General features: G+C 35.6%; 1 protein-coding gene across 1 annotated transcript; it reads right to left on the bottom strand.

Annotated features, from left to right (window-relative positions):
- Window positions 1–978: 978 nt before the first annotated feature.
- On the bottom strand, window positions 979–2,133 carry LOC120130491. The gene is made up of 3 exons (XM_039147729.1): window positions 1,951–2,133; window positions 1,505–1,711; window positions 979–1,191 (listed from the first exon to the last, which is right to left on the bottom strand). Exons 1-3 carry the CDS (start codon window positions 1,972–1,974, stop codon window positions 1,144–1,146), a joined length of 279 nt encoding a protein of 92 aa, XP_039003660.1. The 5' UTR covers window positions 1,975–2,133; the 3' UTR covers window positions 979–1,143.
- Between the last annotated feature and the right edge of the window lie 11,061 nt (window positions 2,134–13,194).

Raw genomic sequence — 13,194 nt, 5'->3', positions numbered from 1 at the left:
GTCACATTCTCGGTAATATACCGCAAAATACTACTATTGATAATAAAAGATTATCGGAGGTTGGAAATGTTGGCTAACCAAACGGGAAATGAGATTCCATTCCACTGTTAAACCAAACACCCCTTTTTAGGGAGCGTTTAGATGGGGGAATGTGGGATTCCCATGGGAATTGAATCCACATTCTCCCGTTTGGTTAGCCCGGGAATCTCATTCCCAGTAATGTAAGATTACTAATAGTGGGTTTTTTGTGTATATTACAGGGAATGTCATTACCTCCATTTCCTTAGGTATTGTTGGATTACCGTTGTTTTGGACTAAAATGCCCTTAATTTTTTTTTTCAAAAATATCATTCTTCTGTCATTGAATAATAAAAATTCTACGAAGGTTAAATTACAAATTTATCCTTAAACTATTTTAGATTTACAAAAAAAAGTTCATAATTAGAATTTTATATGAAGTTCATGGGTTAAAATAAAATTTTATCATTTCATTAAACCTATTTATCCATTCAATTTTGTAAAAAATTATATAAATTTTATGAATTTAAATTTTTTTTAAAGAAAATATATAAATAATTATAATAAAATTATAGTAGAACTCAACTTGTTAAAAAAACAAATATATAATAAGAACAATTTGGTAAAATATGCATTCCAATAATCTTTTATTTTTTTAACCAAACACGGTAATTTTACATTCCTGCTAAACCAATAAAACACAAAATACAATATTCCCAGTAATCTTATTCTCAATGGTAATCTTATATTCCGTGAACCAAACGCACCCTAAAGATATAAAATAATCACTTTGTTGAGACATACATAAATAGTTTCCTTAAAAATATAGTAATAGACTTTGAAGGGAAAAAATCATATATTGACGTGGTACTAAATTCATTCTTTTCATATCATTTCAATTGTGACATTTAATTAACTTATTTTTGCCTGATTAAACTCGTAATTTTTTCAAATCAAGACTTGGAGTTGAACTACCTCCCTTAACTTATCCATTGTATATGTAATTCCAAATTATCAGCAGCAGAACAAATGACTGAGTTGCATACATTAATCACCAAATTTAATAAACATATATTAGGATCAAATACAAATAAAAGAAGAGATTGCTCTTTCGATTCATCAGGTTCAGGCCTTGATGCAGCAGTTGAAGCAGCTGAAGATTCCCCTCTTCGTCTGACAACAAAATCACACTTTTAATCCTAATGAAATCAAATTATTCCAATTTTTTTTGTTTTTTTTTTATCAAAGGGCCAACCCATATGCTAAGGATGAAAGGAAAAGATGAAAGGAAAAGATGAAATGAGCCAACTAAGCAAACGTCCCCCACCACCCCAAGCACATGCATATGCCGCCAAAGTCTATAGCTTTATATTCATTTTTCTTAGGGCACTGTCCCCCCATTTACAGCTACCTACCAAAACCAGAAAAAAAAAAGCAACATTTGAAGTTGATCATAAAGGGAAAATTAGTGGGAGGGAACGCTTACAGTTGGGGAGTGATGATCAGCGGTAGGGGCAGTTGAAACAGTAGGGTTAATGAATTCATCTTCATTTCCAAGACTGGCTCTTGAAACTTCCCTCTTGTTTTGCTTCCGCATTTCCCTTATCTTTGAGAAGTCTAGTGAGTAATCCGGCACCTGCCCTTTCTGCTCCCACTCACCGAATTGTGGCACTGATACCCACCCTCCATTTTTCTGTTTAATCATTCAAAAAAAATTCATAGAAAATCAGGAAAAAATACAGAACAAATTCTATGATTGGGTTTCCAAAGTCAAAGGCTAAAAACCGAAAGTGAAACCCCGCATGACTGAATTTCAAAAGATTCACATCTCATAAAATTTGTTTGTTTGCAAAGAAAATGATGCTTCAGCTTAACCCTCAACAACAGAGCTAAAACCCAGAAAAGAAAACGAGAGAAAAGAAAAGGACTCACCTCCGGCTCCTTGCGATCTTCCATGCTTGACACCAAAGCTGATTTCCACCAAGTTATAGAAATTTAAACTGCCAGAGGAGAAAATTGTGGGGATCGATTTGTGGGGATCGATTGAGCTCTCACAGCAGACTTGATAGCGAGCCACCGAATTGGAATTTTCTTTATGCAAAACTACCCACAACGTAATGAATTCAATCACGTCTCTGTTATATGAATATATATCTTAAATAAATAATATATACGTTGCAGTTATCTATAATGGGCTTATTTCTTTGTGGAAATTACACGGAATGCCACTCTTACGGACATGCTTTTACCGACCAAATAGAAGGAAAGAATCCAACATTTATCTATTTCAGATATTTTTATCTTTTAATTTCATATTAAAACGAGTAACTAATGAAATTTATATTCTAAATTGTACTGAAATTGAATGGATAAATTTGTATAACTTGATAATGGTGTCCACTTTGGGAGCAGCTTCAACAAATTGGTTCGGGTCATTTAAGAGAGATTGGAAATTTGATATAAATAAGTTCACAGTTAGGGACAATTAAAGTTTCAGAAAGTCAAGGTGAGGACATATGGAACAGCGGCTACTTCAAAAGTTAAAAGGATAACTATCATATTGATCACCTTTGTTTCAATTTATTAAATTTTGATAATTGAAATTTAAAAAATATTTTAATTATTTATATTATTAAATTGTTAATGTTGTTATTATGATGATATAATATGTTAAAAATGATTAATTTCTAATTTAATCTTGAATTTTTATTTTATTCATTTTTATATTCTTTAAAAAAATTTAAAATTCTCTCAAACCCAAAATTTGACTAAGGTATTATGTCGTTGATCATCTCTCGTTATCGACCATCATTGATTGATTCATCCCTACATTTTCAACTCACTTTTTTTGGCATTATGAATAGGGAAAATACAAGATTTTATGTTACAGAGTATGAACTTTTAGAAAATTATATAATAAATTTAGAGGTATGAAATTAATAAAAAAAAATAAAAGGGTATAAAATTAGGTCATCAAAAGAAAATGCCTTAACTATATGAGACTTTAAAACTTTTAGGGAGGTGTGATGGTCCCTCAACACCCGCTCAATCCATCCATGCTCATAAATGAGAATTTGAAGTATTGTTAATTGAAAAAAAATCTTGAACTTCACAAATATAGCCTAAAGTCTTTCAACCTTCTATTTTGGATCTCCCAAAATCCTCTTTCGATTTTTGCTGATTTCAAACTATGTTGCTCTACTTCCCAAGATGCATTAGTTTACCATTAGGTTTAGTCGAAATATCGTTGAAATTTCATGAACTCAATAGTTGAATGAGACTTGCCTTAATTTTTTTTGAAAATGTATGATTGTAATTTAGAGTTATAACCTTTGATAACCCTTTGATTCGTGTTTCACATAAAATTATCTTTTTACCCTTTTAAATTGATTTCCCCCCTAAAGATTGAATTAATGTTGAAAAACATAAAGAATAAGTATAACAATTTAAGGCTTTTTTATATGGAAATAATTATAATTAATTAAATGGCACTAAACATATTTACAAAATTACATCCATTCAGCCAGGTAGGGTAAAGGAAGCCCAATTAGCAGCTCTTTATAAAAGGTGTAATTGAATGGATATGTCTTTATGTTCTATGTGACACTTCAATTAGAAAGTGTTTTTCGTTAATCGCTTACATGAAAATTTTCCCTAAAACGAATTCCAATTGTATAATAGTTTATGGTTTTTTTAAAAATGTTTATGGGTTTTTTTTAAATGTTTAGGGATAAATGGAAGATGATTAAGTTTAAGGTTTTTAAAAATGGTGAATAGAAGATAATTTTAAGTTTAGGGTTCAAGTGCCTTGAGGTTTTGAGTAGATTGACAAATGGGTTAGGTTTAGGGTTATGGATTTATGTATGACATAAAGCTAAAATTATTCGTTTAGGATTGAACGAAAGATTTCATTGTGGTATAAAAAGATACCATATATAAAGATATGCTAAGTATGATTTTATTTGATAAAAGTTCATACTAATAAAAAATAGATTACAAATAAAAAAATGAAATATTATGATTTTATTTTAAAAATCTAATTTGAAAAAAATCATTTTAAATATCATATATATATATATATATCATTTATTATATGAATTTGCAGACACTACTGAAGATTGAATTTTTGAGAGATGTGTGTGGAATTTGTCAAGGTGGAGATTTGTTGGTTTTTTTGGTAAATTTTGAAGCCCACATTGGTTTTGTATAAGGAGGAGGGGAAATTCTTTTGTTATAAATAGAGCCCTCCTCCTCCTTAGTTTAACATCCCACAAATATAAGTCTTCTTCTATATTAAAGGCTATTTGTACTCTTTCTCTCTCTTTGTAAATTTATCTTTCAATTTGTAACAATATTGACCAAGTCTAAACAATGTTTAAACTTGACCGCAGTTACCACTTTTGTCAACATATAAGCAGGATTCTCAATGGTCCGAATATTCTGGATTATGACTCCACCTTCTTCTAGAATCTCTCGTACAAAGTGATATCGAACATCGATGTGCTTCGTCCTTGCATGGTAAACCTGGTTCTTTGCTAAATGAATATCACTCTGACTGTCACAGTGCACTTTGATGTGCTTCTGTTCCATTCCCAATTCACCAAGCAACCCTTGAAGTCAAATTTCCTCCTTCACAACCTCTGTAACTACCTTATACTCTGCCTCTGTAGTAGACAAAGCCACTGTTGACTATAAGGTGGACTTCCAACTGACTGGTGCTTTTGTAAATGTAAACACATAACCAGTAATTGATCGACACTTGTCCAAATCACCTGCATAGTCTGAATCACAATACCCAACTACACACTAACCATCTTATTTGTCCTGCTAAAAGACCAAACCAATATCTACGGTGTTCAGAATTATACCGCAGAATCCATTTCACAGCTTGTCAATGCTTCTTTCCAGGATCATAAATATACATGCTCACAACCCCAACTGCTTGTGAAATATCGGGTCTCGTACACACCATTGCATACATCAAGCTACTAACAGCACTTGCATACGAAACCTTTGACATGTATTCCCGTTCTGCATCATCCTTAGGTGACATGGATGCACCGAGCTTGAAATGAGAAGCAAGAGGTGTACTAACTGGTTTTAACTTCTTATTCATGTCAAAACATTTTAGTACCTTCCTCAGATATTCTTTCTGAGACAAACAAAGCCTCCCCAATTTCTTATCCCTTGATATCTCCATGCCTAGAATCTTCTTCGCTTCACCAAGATCCTTCATCTCAAACTCCCTGTTCAATTAAGTCTTTAGTTTCGTAATTTCTGTCTGACTCCTGGAAGCTATCAGCATATCATCAACATAAAGAAGAAGATATATATAGGATCCGTCTTGTAGCTTGTGTAAATACACACAATGATCATATTTGCTTCTTGTGTACTTCTGCCCTATCATAAACTTGTCAAATCGCTTGTACCACTACCTTGGATATTGCTTCAATCCGTACAACGATTTTTCTAATTTGCACATCATCTCTTCTTTTTCAGCAACTTTGAATCCATCTGGCTGAGTCATGTAGATTTCCTCATCCAAGTCTCCATGTAAAAATGCAGTTTTTACATCCATCTGAACTAGTTCCAAATCCAACTGCGCTACCAAAGCCAACAAAATTCTGATGGAGGAATGTTTTACAACTGGAGAAAATACTTCATTATAATCAACTCCCTCCGTTTGAGCTTAGCCTTTAGCCACCAATCTTGCTTTGTAGCGGATGTTATTCTTGTCAGGAAATCCATCTTTCTTTGCATATACCCACTTCACCCAATTGCCTTTTTTTCCTTCGGAAGACTAGCTAGTTTCCACGTATGATTCTTTTGAAGGGATTGAATTTCTTAATTCATGGTGATCATCCACTTTTTATGTTATGAACTTTGGACTGCTTCATTAAAAGTGGAAGGAACGTCATCAATTACAATTGGTGATGTAAAAGAGACCATATTAGCATAACGAGCAGGTTGTTTAATGGTCCTCTTTCCCTTTCTGAGTGCAATTGATTCATGTTGCTGTAGAGGTTCTTGGGTCTGAACCTCTTCTTCATCTGACTCTTCTTCTACCATAGGAGAGTCAACATCGGTTTCTTTACTGGTTGGGACAATTCTGCTTCCTTCAAACTCCACCTGTTTGGGAGTTTCATCTGTCTGCTCCAATTTTTCTGAAGTCACCTTTCTCAACATGGTAGATTCATCAAAGGTGACATCCCTGCTGAAGATTATTTTCTTTGTTTCTGGACACCAAAGATGATAGCCTTTCACACCAGAGGTGATCCCCATAAAGATTGCCTTCTTTTCTCTTGGATCTAGATTTGACTCTTTAACATGGTAATATACAGTGAAACCAAACACATGTAAGGAATCATAATCTGTAGCAGGTTCTCCAAACCATTTTTTTAATGGTGTCTTACCACTAATAGCAGTCGATAATAAGCGGTTGACAAGCATAGACTAAAGCCTCAACCCAAAATTCTTTGCCTAACCCAGCATTAGACAACATACACAGAACCTTCTCCACTATTGTCTAGTTCATACGCTCTGCCACCCCATTCTGTTGTGGTGTATATCTGACAGTGAAGTGACTGACAATACCTTATTCTTCACAGACTTTCAGAAATGGATCATTTTTGTACTCTCCACCATTGTCTGTACGGAGACGTTTTATTTTTCTGCCTGTTTGAGTCACCACCATCTTTTTCCTTTTAAGGAAAAATCCTAGCACCTCATCCTTTGTCTTCATTGTATACACCCAAACTCTCCGGGAAAAATCATCAATAGAGGTGACATAATAGTGTGTTCCTCCCAATGAAGTTATCTTGGAAGGCCCCCATACATCTGAATGAACATAATCCAAAATACCTTTAGTATCATGGATTGATGTTCCAAATTTCACCCTCGTCTTCTTCCCTTTGATGCAATGCTCACAAAAAAACTAATTTGCAAGCCCGAGCACCCTTCAATAATCCTTGATCTATCAGTAATTTCAAGAATTTTTCACCAACATGCCCCAAGCGCATATGTCATAACCTAGTTGCTTCTGACTCCTGTTCATCAGTAGAAGCTGCCACTGTTGGCGTCCCAACAATTGTACTACCCAAAAAGTAATACACATTGTTTCTTTTCCGGATTCCCTTCATTATCATCAGTGCACCAGAGATAATCCTCATAATCCCATCTTTTTCCCTCATTTCTAAACCTTTTGACTCTAAGGTTCCCACAGAGATGAGATTTCTCATTAAATCTGGTACATAATGGACACCTGTTAAGGTTCTGATTGATCTATCCTGATTTCTCAAGCGAATTGAACCAATACCAAGTGTGTCAAGAGGGGAATAATTTGTTGTGTAGACAATTTCACCTTTTAGTTCTTTAAAATCAAAGAACCATTCTCTATTGGGGGTCATATGGTGGCTACAAGCTGAATCTAACAGCCATGAACTGGAACAGCTGGTTGATGGCGTAGCAGCAAATGCGAAATCTGAATCTGCATCATCTTACTCGACCATATTTGACTCTGAGACAGCCTTTCCCCTTTCAAGTTTGCTTTTATTCTTTAGCCTGAGACATTCTTTCCTCCAGTGTCCTTTTTCTTGACAAAAGACACATTCATCTTTGCTCAATCTGGACTTTGACTTTAATCGCCCTCTCATTCCTTTATTCTGACTCTTCGAACGACCTCTAACAACATGAGCTTCTGCTTCGACACTTGTGTTTTCTTGTTTGTCTTTCTTTCTCAATTCATAACTATACAAGGCAGTTGTTACTTCACTGAGAGACACATCAACCTTCCCATGAAGTAGAGTAGTTTCAAGATACTCAAACTCATCAGGAAGTGATCCCATCAACATCAGAGCCAGATCTTCATCTTTAAAAGTCACATCTATATTCATCAGATCAGTCACCAGCTGATTAAAGCTAGTAATGTGATCATTCATAGTGGTACCTGGTACATAGTTAAAGCGGAACAATCTCTTTTTCATGTAGAGCTTGTTCTGACAGTATTTCTTCAAAAATTTCTCCTCCAGTGCCTTCCACAATTTACTTACAGAAGTTTCCTAAGAAAATGCATACTTCTGCTCTCTAGAAAAACACGATCAAATAGTACCATATGCCAATCTATTGATCCTCTTCCATTCTTCCTCAACATCATCTGGTTTTTCTCCTTCAATAGTAATGTCTAGACCCTGCTGAAATAGGGCATCTAGAACCTCATTTTTCCCATTCCGAAATGAATGGTGTCATAAAAAATCTCCACTGTAAATCTAACATTTGTCACAGTATTTCTTGCCAAAATTGAAGATGAAGAAGCTGTTGACAACGATGTGGATGTTTTTGTGTCATCTGTCATTTCTACTATAAATTCTATTTAATAGCTGTCAATGCGGAATGTCAATTAGCCCATGGAAATTTTTTTCTGATGTGGAAGATCAGCCTTAGCCGCAACCACAGAGCATACTAAAATAAACCAAGAGCTCTGATGATAATTGTTGTGGAATTCGGGTTAATTTCCACCAATAATAACAAATTCACCTTGAAAACTATTATCTAGGTGACTAGTGTGAAAACGATTGTACTAAAAATCACACCAAGGTAGATTCCCAGGAAAGAGTGGAGGGGTCACAATGGTCCCTCTTAAAACCCACTCTCCTTAGACAGAAATACCAAGACAAGTAATTTTAATAGGACAATAATTAACAACTATACCCGACAATAGCTATTAAATAGACATAAAAGAGAACACCAAAATTTAACGAGGTTAGGCCAAAATTATGTCTACGTCCTAGAACACTACTAAAATAATATTTCACTAATAAAGGAAATATTACAAAGAGAGAGAAATAGTACAAATAGCCTTTAATATAGAAGAAGGCTTATATTTGTGGGATGCTAAACTAAGGAGCAGGAGGGCTCTATTTATAACAAAAGAATTTCCCCTCCTCCTTATACAAAACTAATGTGGGATTCAAAATTTACCAAAAACCCAACATCATGTACATATAATCAAACATAATCAACACACCTTGATCAAACCAGGATTAGAGTTAGTTCTATTGCTATACTAAGTACTAAAGTTCCCTTTGAATTAATCTATTAATTGATTAACACATATTGGATTTTGCAGAGTCCATCGACAAAATCTTTAACCATAAGGTTATCATTGATCAAGAAAGGGTTTTCACCACATTGCTTCAATGGCCCTAAAATTTGAAACAAGCAGATACTGAATATATTTCCAATTAACCAGAGCAAATTAAATCGAAAGCCGTCCCAATATTTTGCAAGAGTTCCCTAAAGTGTAGAGTAGCCAGATTTCTTAATGGAAACAACGCAAATGTCAACCATCTGATAATTTAGTCATGATACCCTAACCCATAATAAGTCTCTCAATGATCAAGGAATATGCAACTTTAAACATGCAACCAAACTATACTACTTTGTGTGCTTATAATGATATAGTCCTTCAAAAGGCCACGAGGACAATGCATTTGGCTTAATTTTAATGGAGATTGATAAAGCTGCAAAAAAGGTGAAGGGTAAGTCAAAGGTCCAAGAAACTAGGAAAATAGTTTGAAACTAAAAAGCTCGTTGGGCTTGCTAAGATGAGTTTTGTCCTATTGTTGTTCATAAGGTACAAGTCAAGTGAGCTCCGATTTCCAAATAAAATCCACAAGTGAATACATTAAATGGTCACAATAAAATTGGAAGAACAAAGGAGATCAAATTCACAACAAGAGCATGGAAAAATTATTTTAAGTCACTAGAATTTAGGGTATTTACAACATTAGTCCCTAAGCTTCAACTATCAATACCCTTACCCATTTCGCTTCAAAATCATCCCAAAATTAATTTATTTCTCCCAATTCTAAAGAGTTTAGAGAGTTCTCTTGTGAGTAGTGAGTGTTTTGTAAACACCTGTAAATTTTCTCTCTTTAGTAAAAGATCTGCAGCAGTCCGGAGACGTAGGTAAAAATTGGTTGAACTCCGTTGCCAATTTCGGGTATTATTTTTCCGCTTTTATTTTGCATTCTCACTAATATGGTTATATGGAAATTACTTGTACTGGGTTTATTTTCTCAATAACTGGTATCAGAGCTTTTGGTTGTAAATTCTGTGAATTTTTGTGAGGTTACTATTTATTACTATTCATGTGAATAGTAAATTTCGTGAATAGTAAAAAATTTGTCGGCGATACGAGTTTGTCGACGAAGGTGTTATAATACACGGTGGTTCGCACAAATTGTCAGAAACGATCCAAAGAAGCCAGATTCAAGTGGGAGCGATGGCTGCAGACGAAGGGAAGGTGAAAATTGAAAAGTTTAATGGTGCGGAGTTTGGCTTCTGGAAGATACCAAAAATTTTGTACCAGAAATATCAATCTCTCTCAGACAAAAGAAATGAAGAATGAGACTCCTTCTGGAAGATCAGATTGAAGATTTTTTGTACCAAAAAATCTATCAATCTCTCTCGAAGACAGACAAGCCATCAGAGTTATCCGACTGACGTTATCCCACAATGTTGCTTTCAACATAGCAAAGGAAAAAGACCACGACGGGTCTTATTTCGGCTATCTCCAGTATGTATGAGAAGCCATTGGCCTCAAACAAAGTTCATTTGATGAGGCGATTATTCAGGGCATCAGTGGATCAACACCTAAATGAACTCAATACAATCACAACCTAGTTGAGTTCAGTGGAAATTGAATTCGATGATGAGTTCGAGCTTTAATTCTCTTATCATCTCTACCAGATAGTTGAATGCTACTGTTACAGCATCAGCAGCAGCTCGTCGGGAAACAACAAATTAAAATTCACGATGTTCGGGATCTGGTACTGAGCGAAGAAAATTCGACGGAGAATCGGATGAAGCATCAACCTCCTCAGCCTTGCCACGGAGTCTAGAGGGAGAACTTCAGAAAGAAATTCAAATCGTGGAAAATCCAATCCAGAAGGGAAAAATCAGAACGGGGAAAAGATTTTACATTTTATAACTGCGGTAATAGGGTCACTTTAAAGAGATTATCGAGCACCGAGAAATACCGCGCATAGGAATCTGCTGACATAGAAGATGTGCCATGATTCTAAGCGTCAACAGTCCATTGAATCATGGCTCTTGAATTCAGGGCATCTTTCCACTCTACCCCATGCCGAGAAATCATGGAGAACTATGTTAGTGGTGATTTTGGGAAGTTCATCTAGCTGATGAGAACCTTGATCGTTGGAAAATGAGACATCCGACTAAAGTTGCCAACCGACCACCTGGAAGCTGACATGAGTGAGACAGTTCCGGCCTCAAAAGAAAATTGATTTCTGTAGGCAACTTAATGGAGAAGGTTTATAGTACAACCCTTTTCAGGCTGTGAATGGAAATTACCAAATGAGTCACTCGTCATTGCTCGTGTAAGAAGGCTGATGACTCTCTATATACCTCAAATTTAGAGAATATCATTGCAGCAATGCTGATGGAATCAAACATATGCACCAAGGCTTGGTCATATGAGCGAGAAATGGATGAAGACACTTTTTTCAAAAGGGAAGCTGTCTTATCTAAGAATGTAGATGTCGGACTATGCGATTGCTCTTTGGCAACAAAGAAAGTCAGCTTTGCAAAGATTGGTAAGACACCCAAGGCTGAAAAGTTAGAGTTGTTCAACTGATGTATGGGGACCATCTCCAGTTCCTCTCTTGCAGGCTCATTATATTATGTCACCTTCATCAATGATTCTAAAGGAAGGTGTGGTTTATTTTCTGAAGAAGAAATCATAAAGCATGAGGATACATGCCGGATTACCCAAATTTCTATGGGCTGAAGCTATCAACACTGCAGCGTACCTGATCAACCATGGGCCCTCAGTTCCTTTGGATGGCAGAATACCAGAGGAAGTTTGGAGCAAGAAATAAATAAACCTTTCACACTTAAGAGTGTTTGGTTGTATTTCTTATGTACACATAGATTCTGTTGAAAGAAGTAAACTTGATGCCAAGTCCAACAAATGCGTCTTTTTTGGTTATGGTGGTGATGAGTTCGGTTACCGGTTTTGGGACTATGAAAATCGGAAGATCATCAGAAGCATATATGTCATTTTCAATTAGAATATGATATACACAGACAGGTCAACCATGGAATCAAGTAGCTCCAACACCAAAGCTGAAACAAAGGAATTTGTTGAGTTTGAGGAGATTTCTAGAAATGATGTTCAGATCACTCCTGAAGCAGTTCAAGAAGAACTAGTCACACCAGAACTGAGACGCTCCTCCAAAATTCCTAAACCAACCCAACGGTATTCTCCTTCTTTGCACTACTTGTTACTGACTGACAATGGTGAACCAAAGTGCTATGATGAAGCAATGCAAGTGGAGGATTCAGTCAAGTGGGAGTCTTCCATGAAAGATGAGATGGACTCGCTTATGTCAAATCAGACGTGGGAATTAGCTGAATTACCACCAGACAAGAAAGCACTCCATAACAAGTGGATTTACAGGATCAAAGAAGAACACGATGGGAGAAAACGCTACAAAGCAAGATTGGTTGTCAAAGGCTTTCAACAAAAAGAATGTATTAACTATAATGAAATTTTCTCTCCAGTCGTGAAGCTATCTACAATTAGAATGGTATTGAAAATTGTAGCTGTAGATAATTTACATCTTAAGCAGTTAGATGTGAAGACAGCTTTCCTTCATGGTGATTTGGAGGAAGAAATCTATATGAGGCAGCTAGAAGGCTTCATAGAGGCAGGCAAGAAAAACCTGGTATCCAGGTTGAAGAAAAGCTTGTATGGTTTAAAACAAGCTCCTAGACAGTGGTACAAGAAGTTCGATAGCTTCGTAGGTAGCAATAGTTTTACCATATGCCAAGCAGATCATTGTTGCTACATCAAGAGGTTTGACAATAACTTCATTATTTTATTGTTGTACGTTGATGACATACTCGTTGCAGGCTCATACATGCAAGAGATTATAAACTTGAAGCAAAAATTGTCGAAGCAGTTTGCTATGAAGGATCTGGGCGTTGCAAAGCAGATTCTTGGGATGAGGATCAAGAGAGACACAAAGTCGGGGACTTTGATATTATCACAAGCTGAGTACATCAACAAAGTACGCTCCAGGTTCAACATGCAAGATGCTAAACCAGTAAGTACAACTTTAGGTGTTCATTTCAGACTCTCCAAAGAACAGT

Source organism: Hibiscus syriacus, unplaced genomic scaffold (assembly GCF_006381635.1).
Source record: "Hibiscus syriacus cultivar Baekdansim isolate YM2019G1 unplaced genomic scaffold, ASM638163v2 tig00110548_pilon, whole genome shotgun sequence".
Classification (NCBI taxonomy): Eukaryota; Viridiplantae; Streptophyta; class Magnoliopsida; order Malvales; family Malvaceae; genus Hibiscus; species Hibiscus syriacus.
The sequence above is the reverse complement of the archived record's forward strand: the minus strand, read 5'-3'. Positions and strand labels throughout refer to the sequence as shown.

Coding starts and splice junctions, on each gene's coding strand:
- LOC120130491 (XM_039147729.1), bottom strand. CDS start 1,974: ATGGAAGATCGCAAGGAGCCGGAG. Junction 1,712..1,950: donor AAGATCGCAAGGAGCCGGAG/GTGAGTCCTTTT, acceptor ATGATTAAACAG/AAAAATGGAGGGTGGGTATC. Junction 1,192..1,504: donor CTGATCATCACTCCCCAACT/GTAAGCGTTCCC, acceptor TTTTGTTGTCAG/ACGAAGAGGGGAATCTTCAG.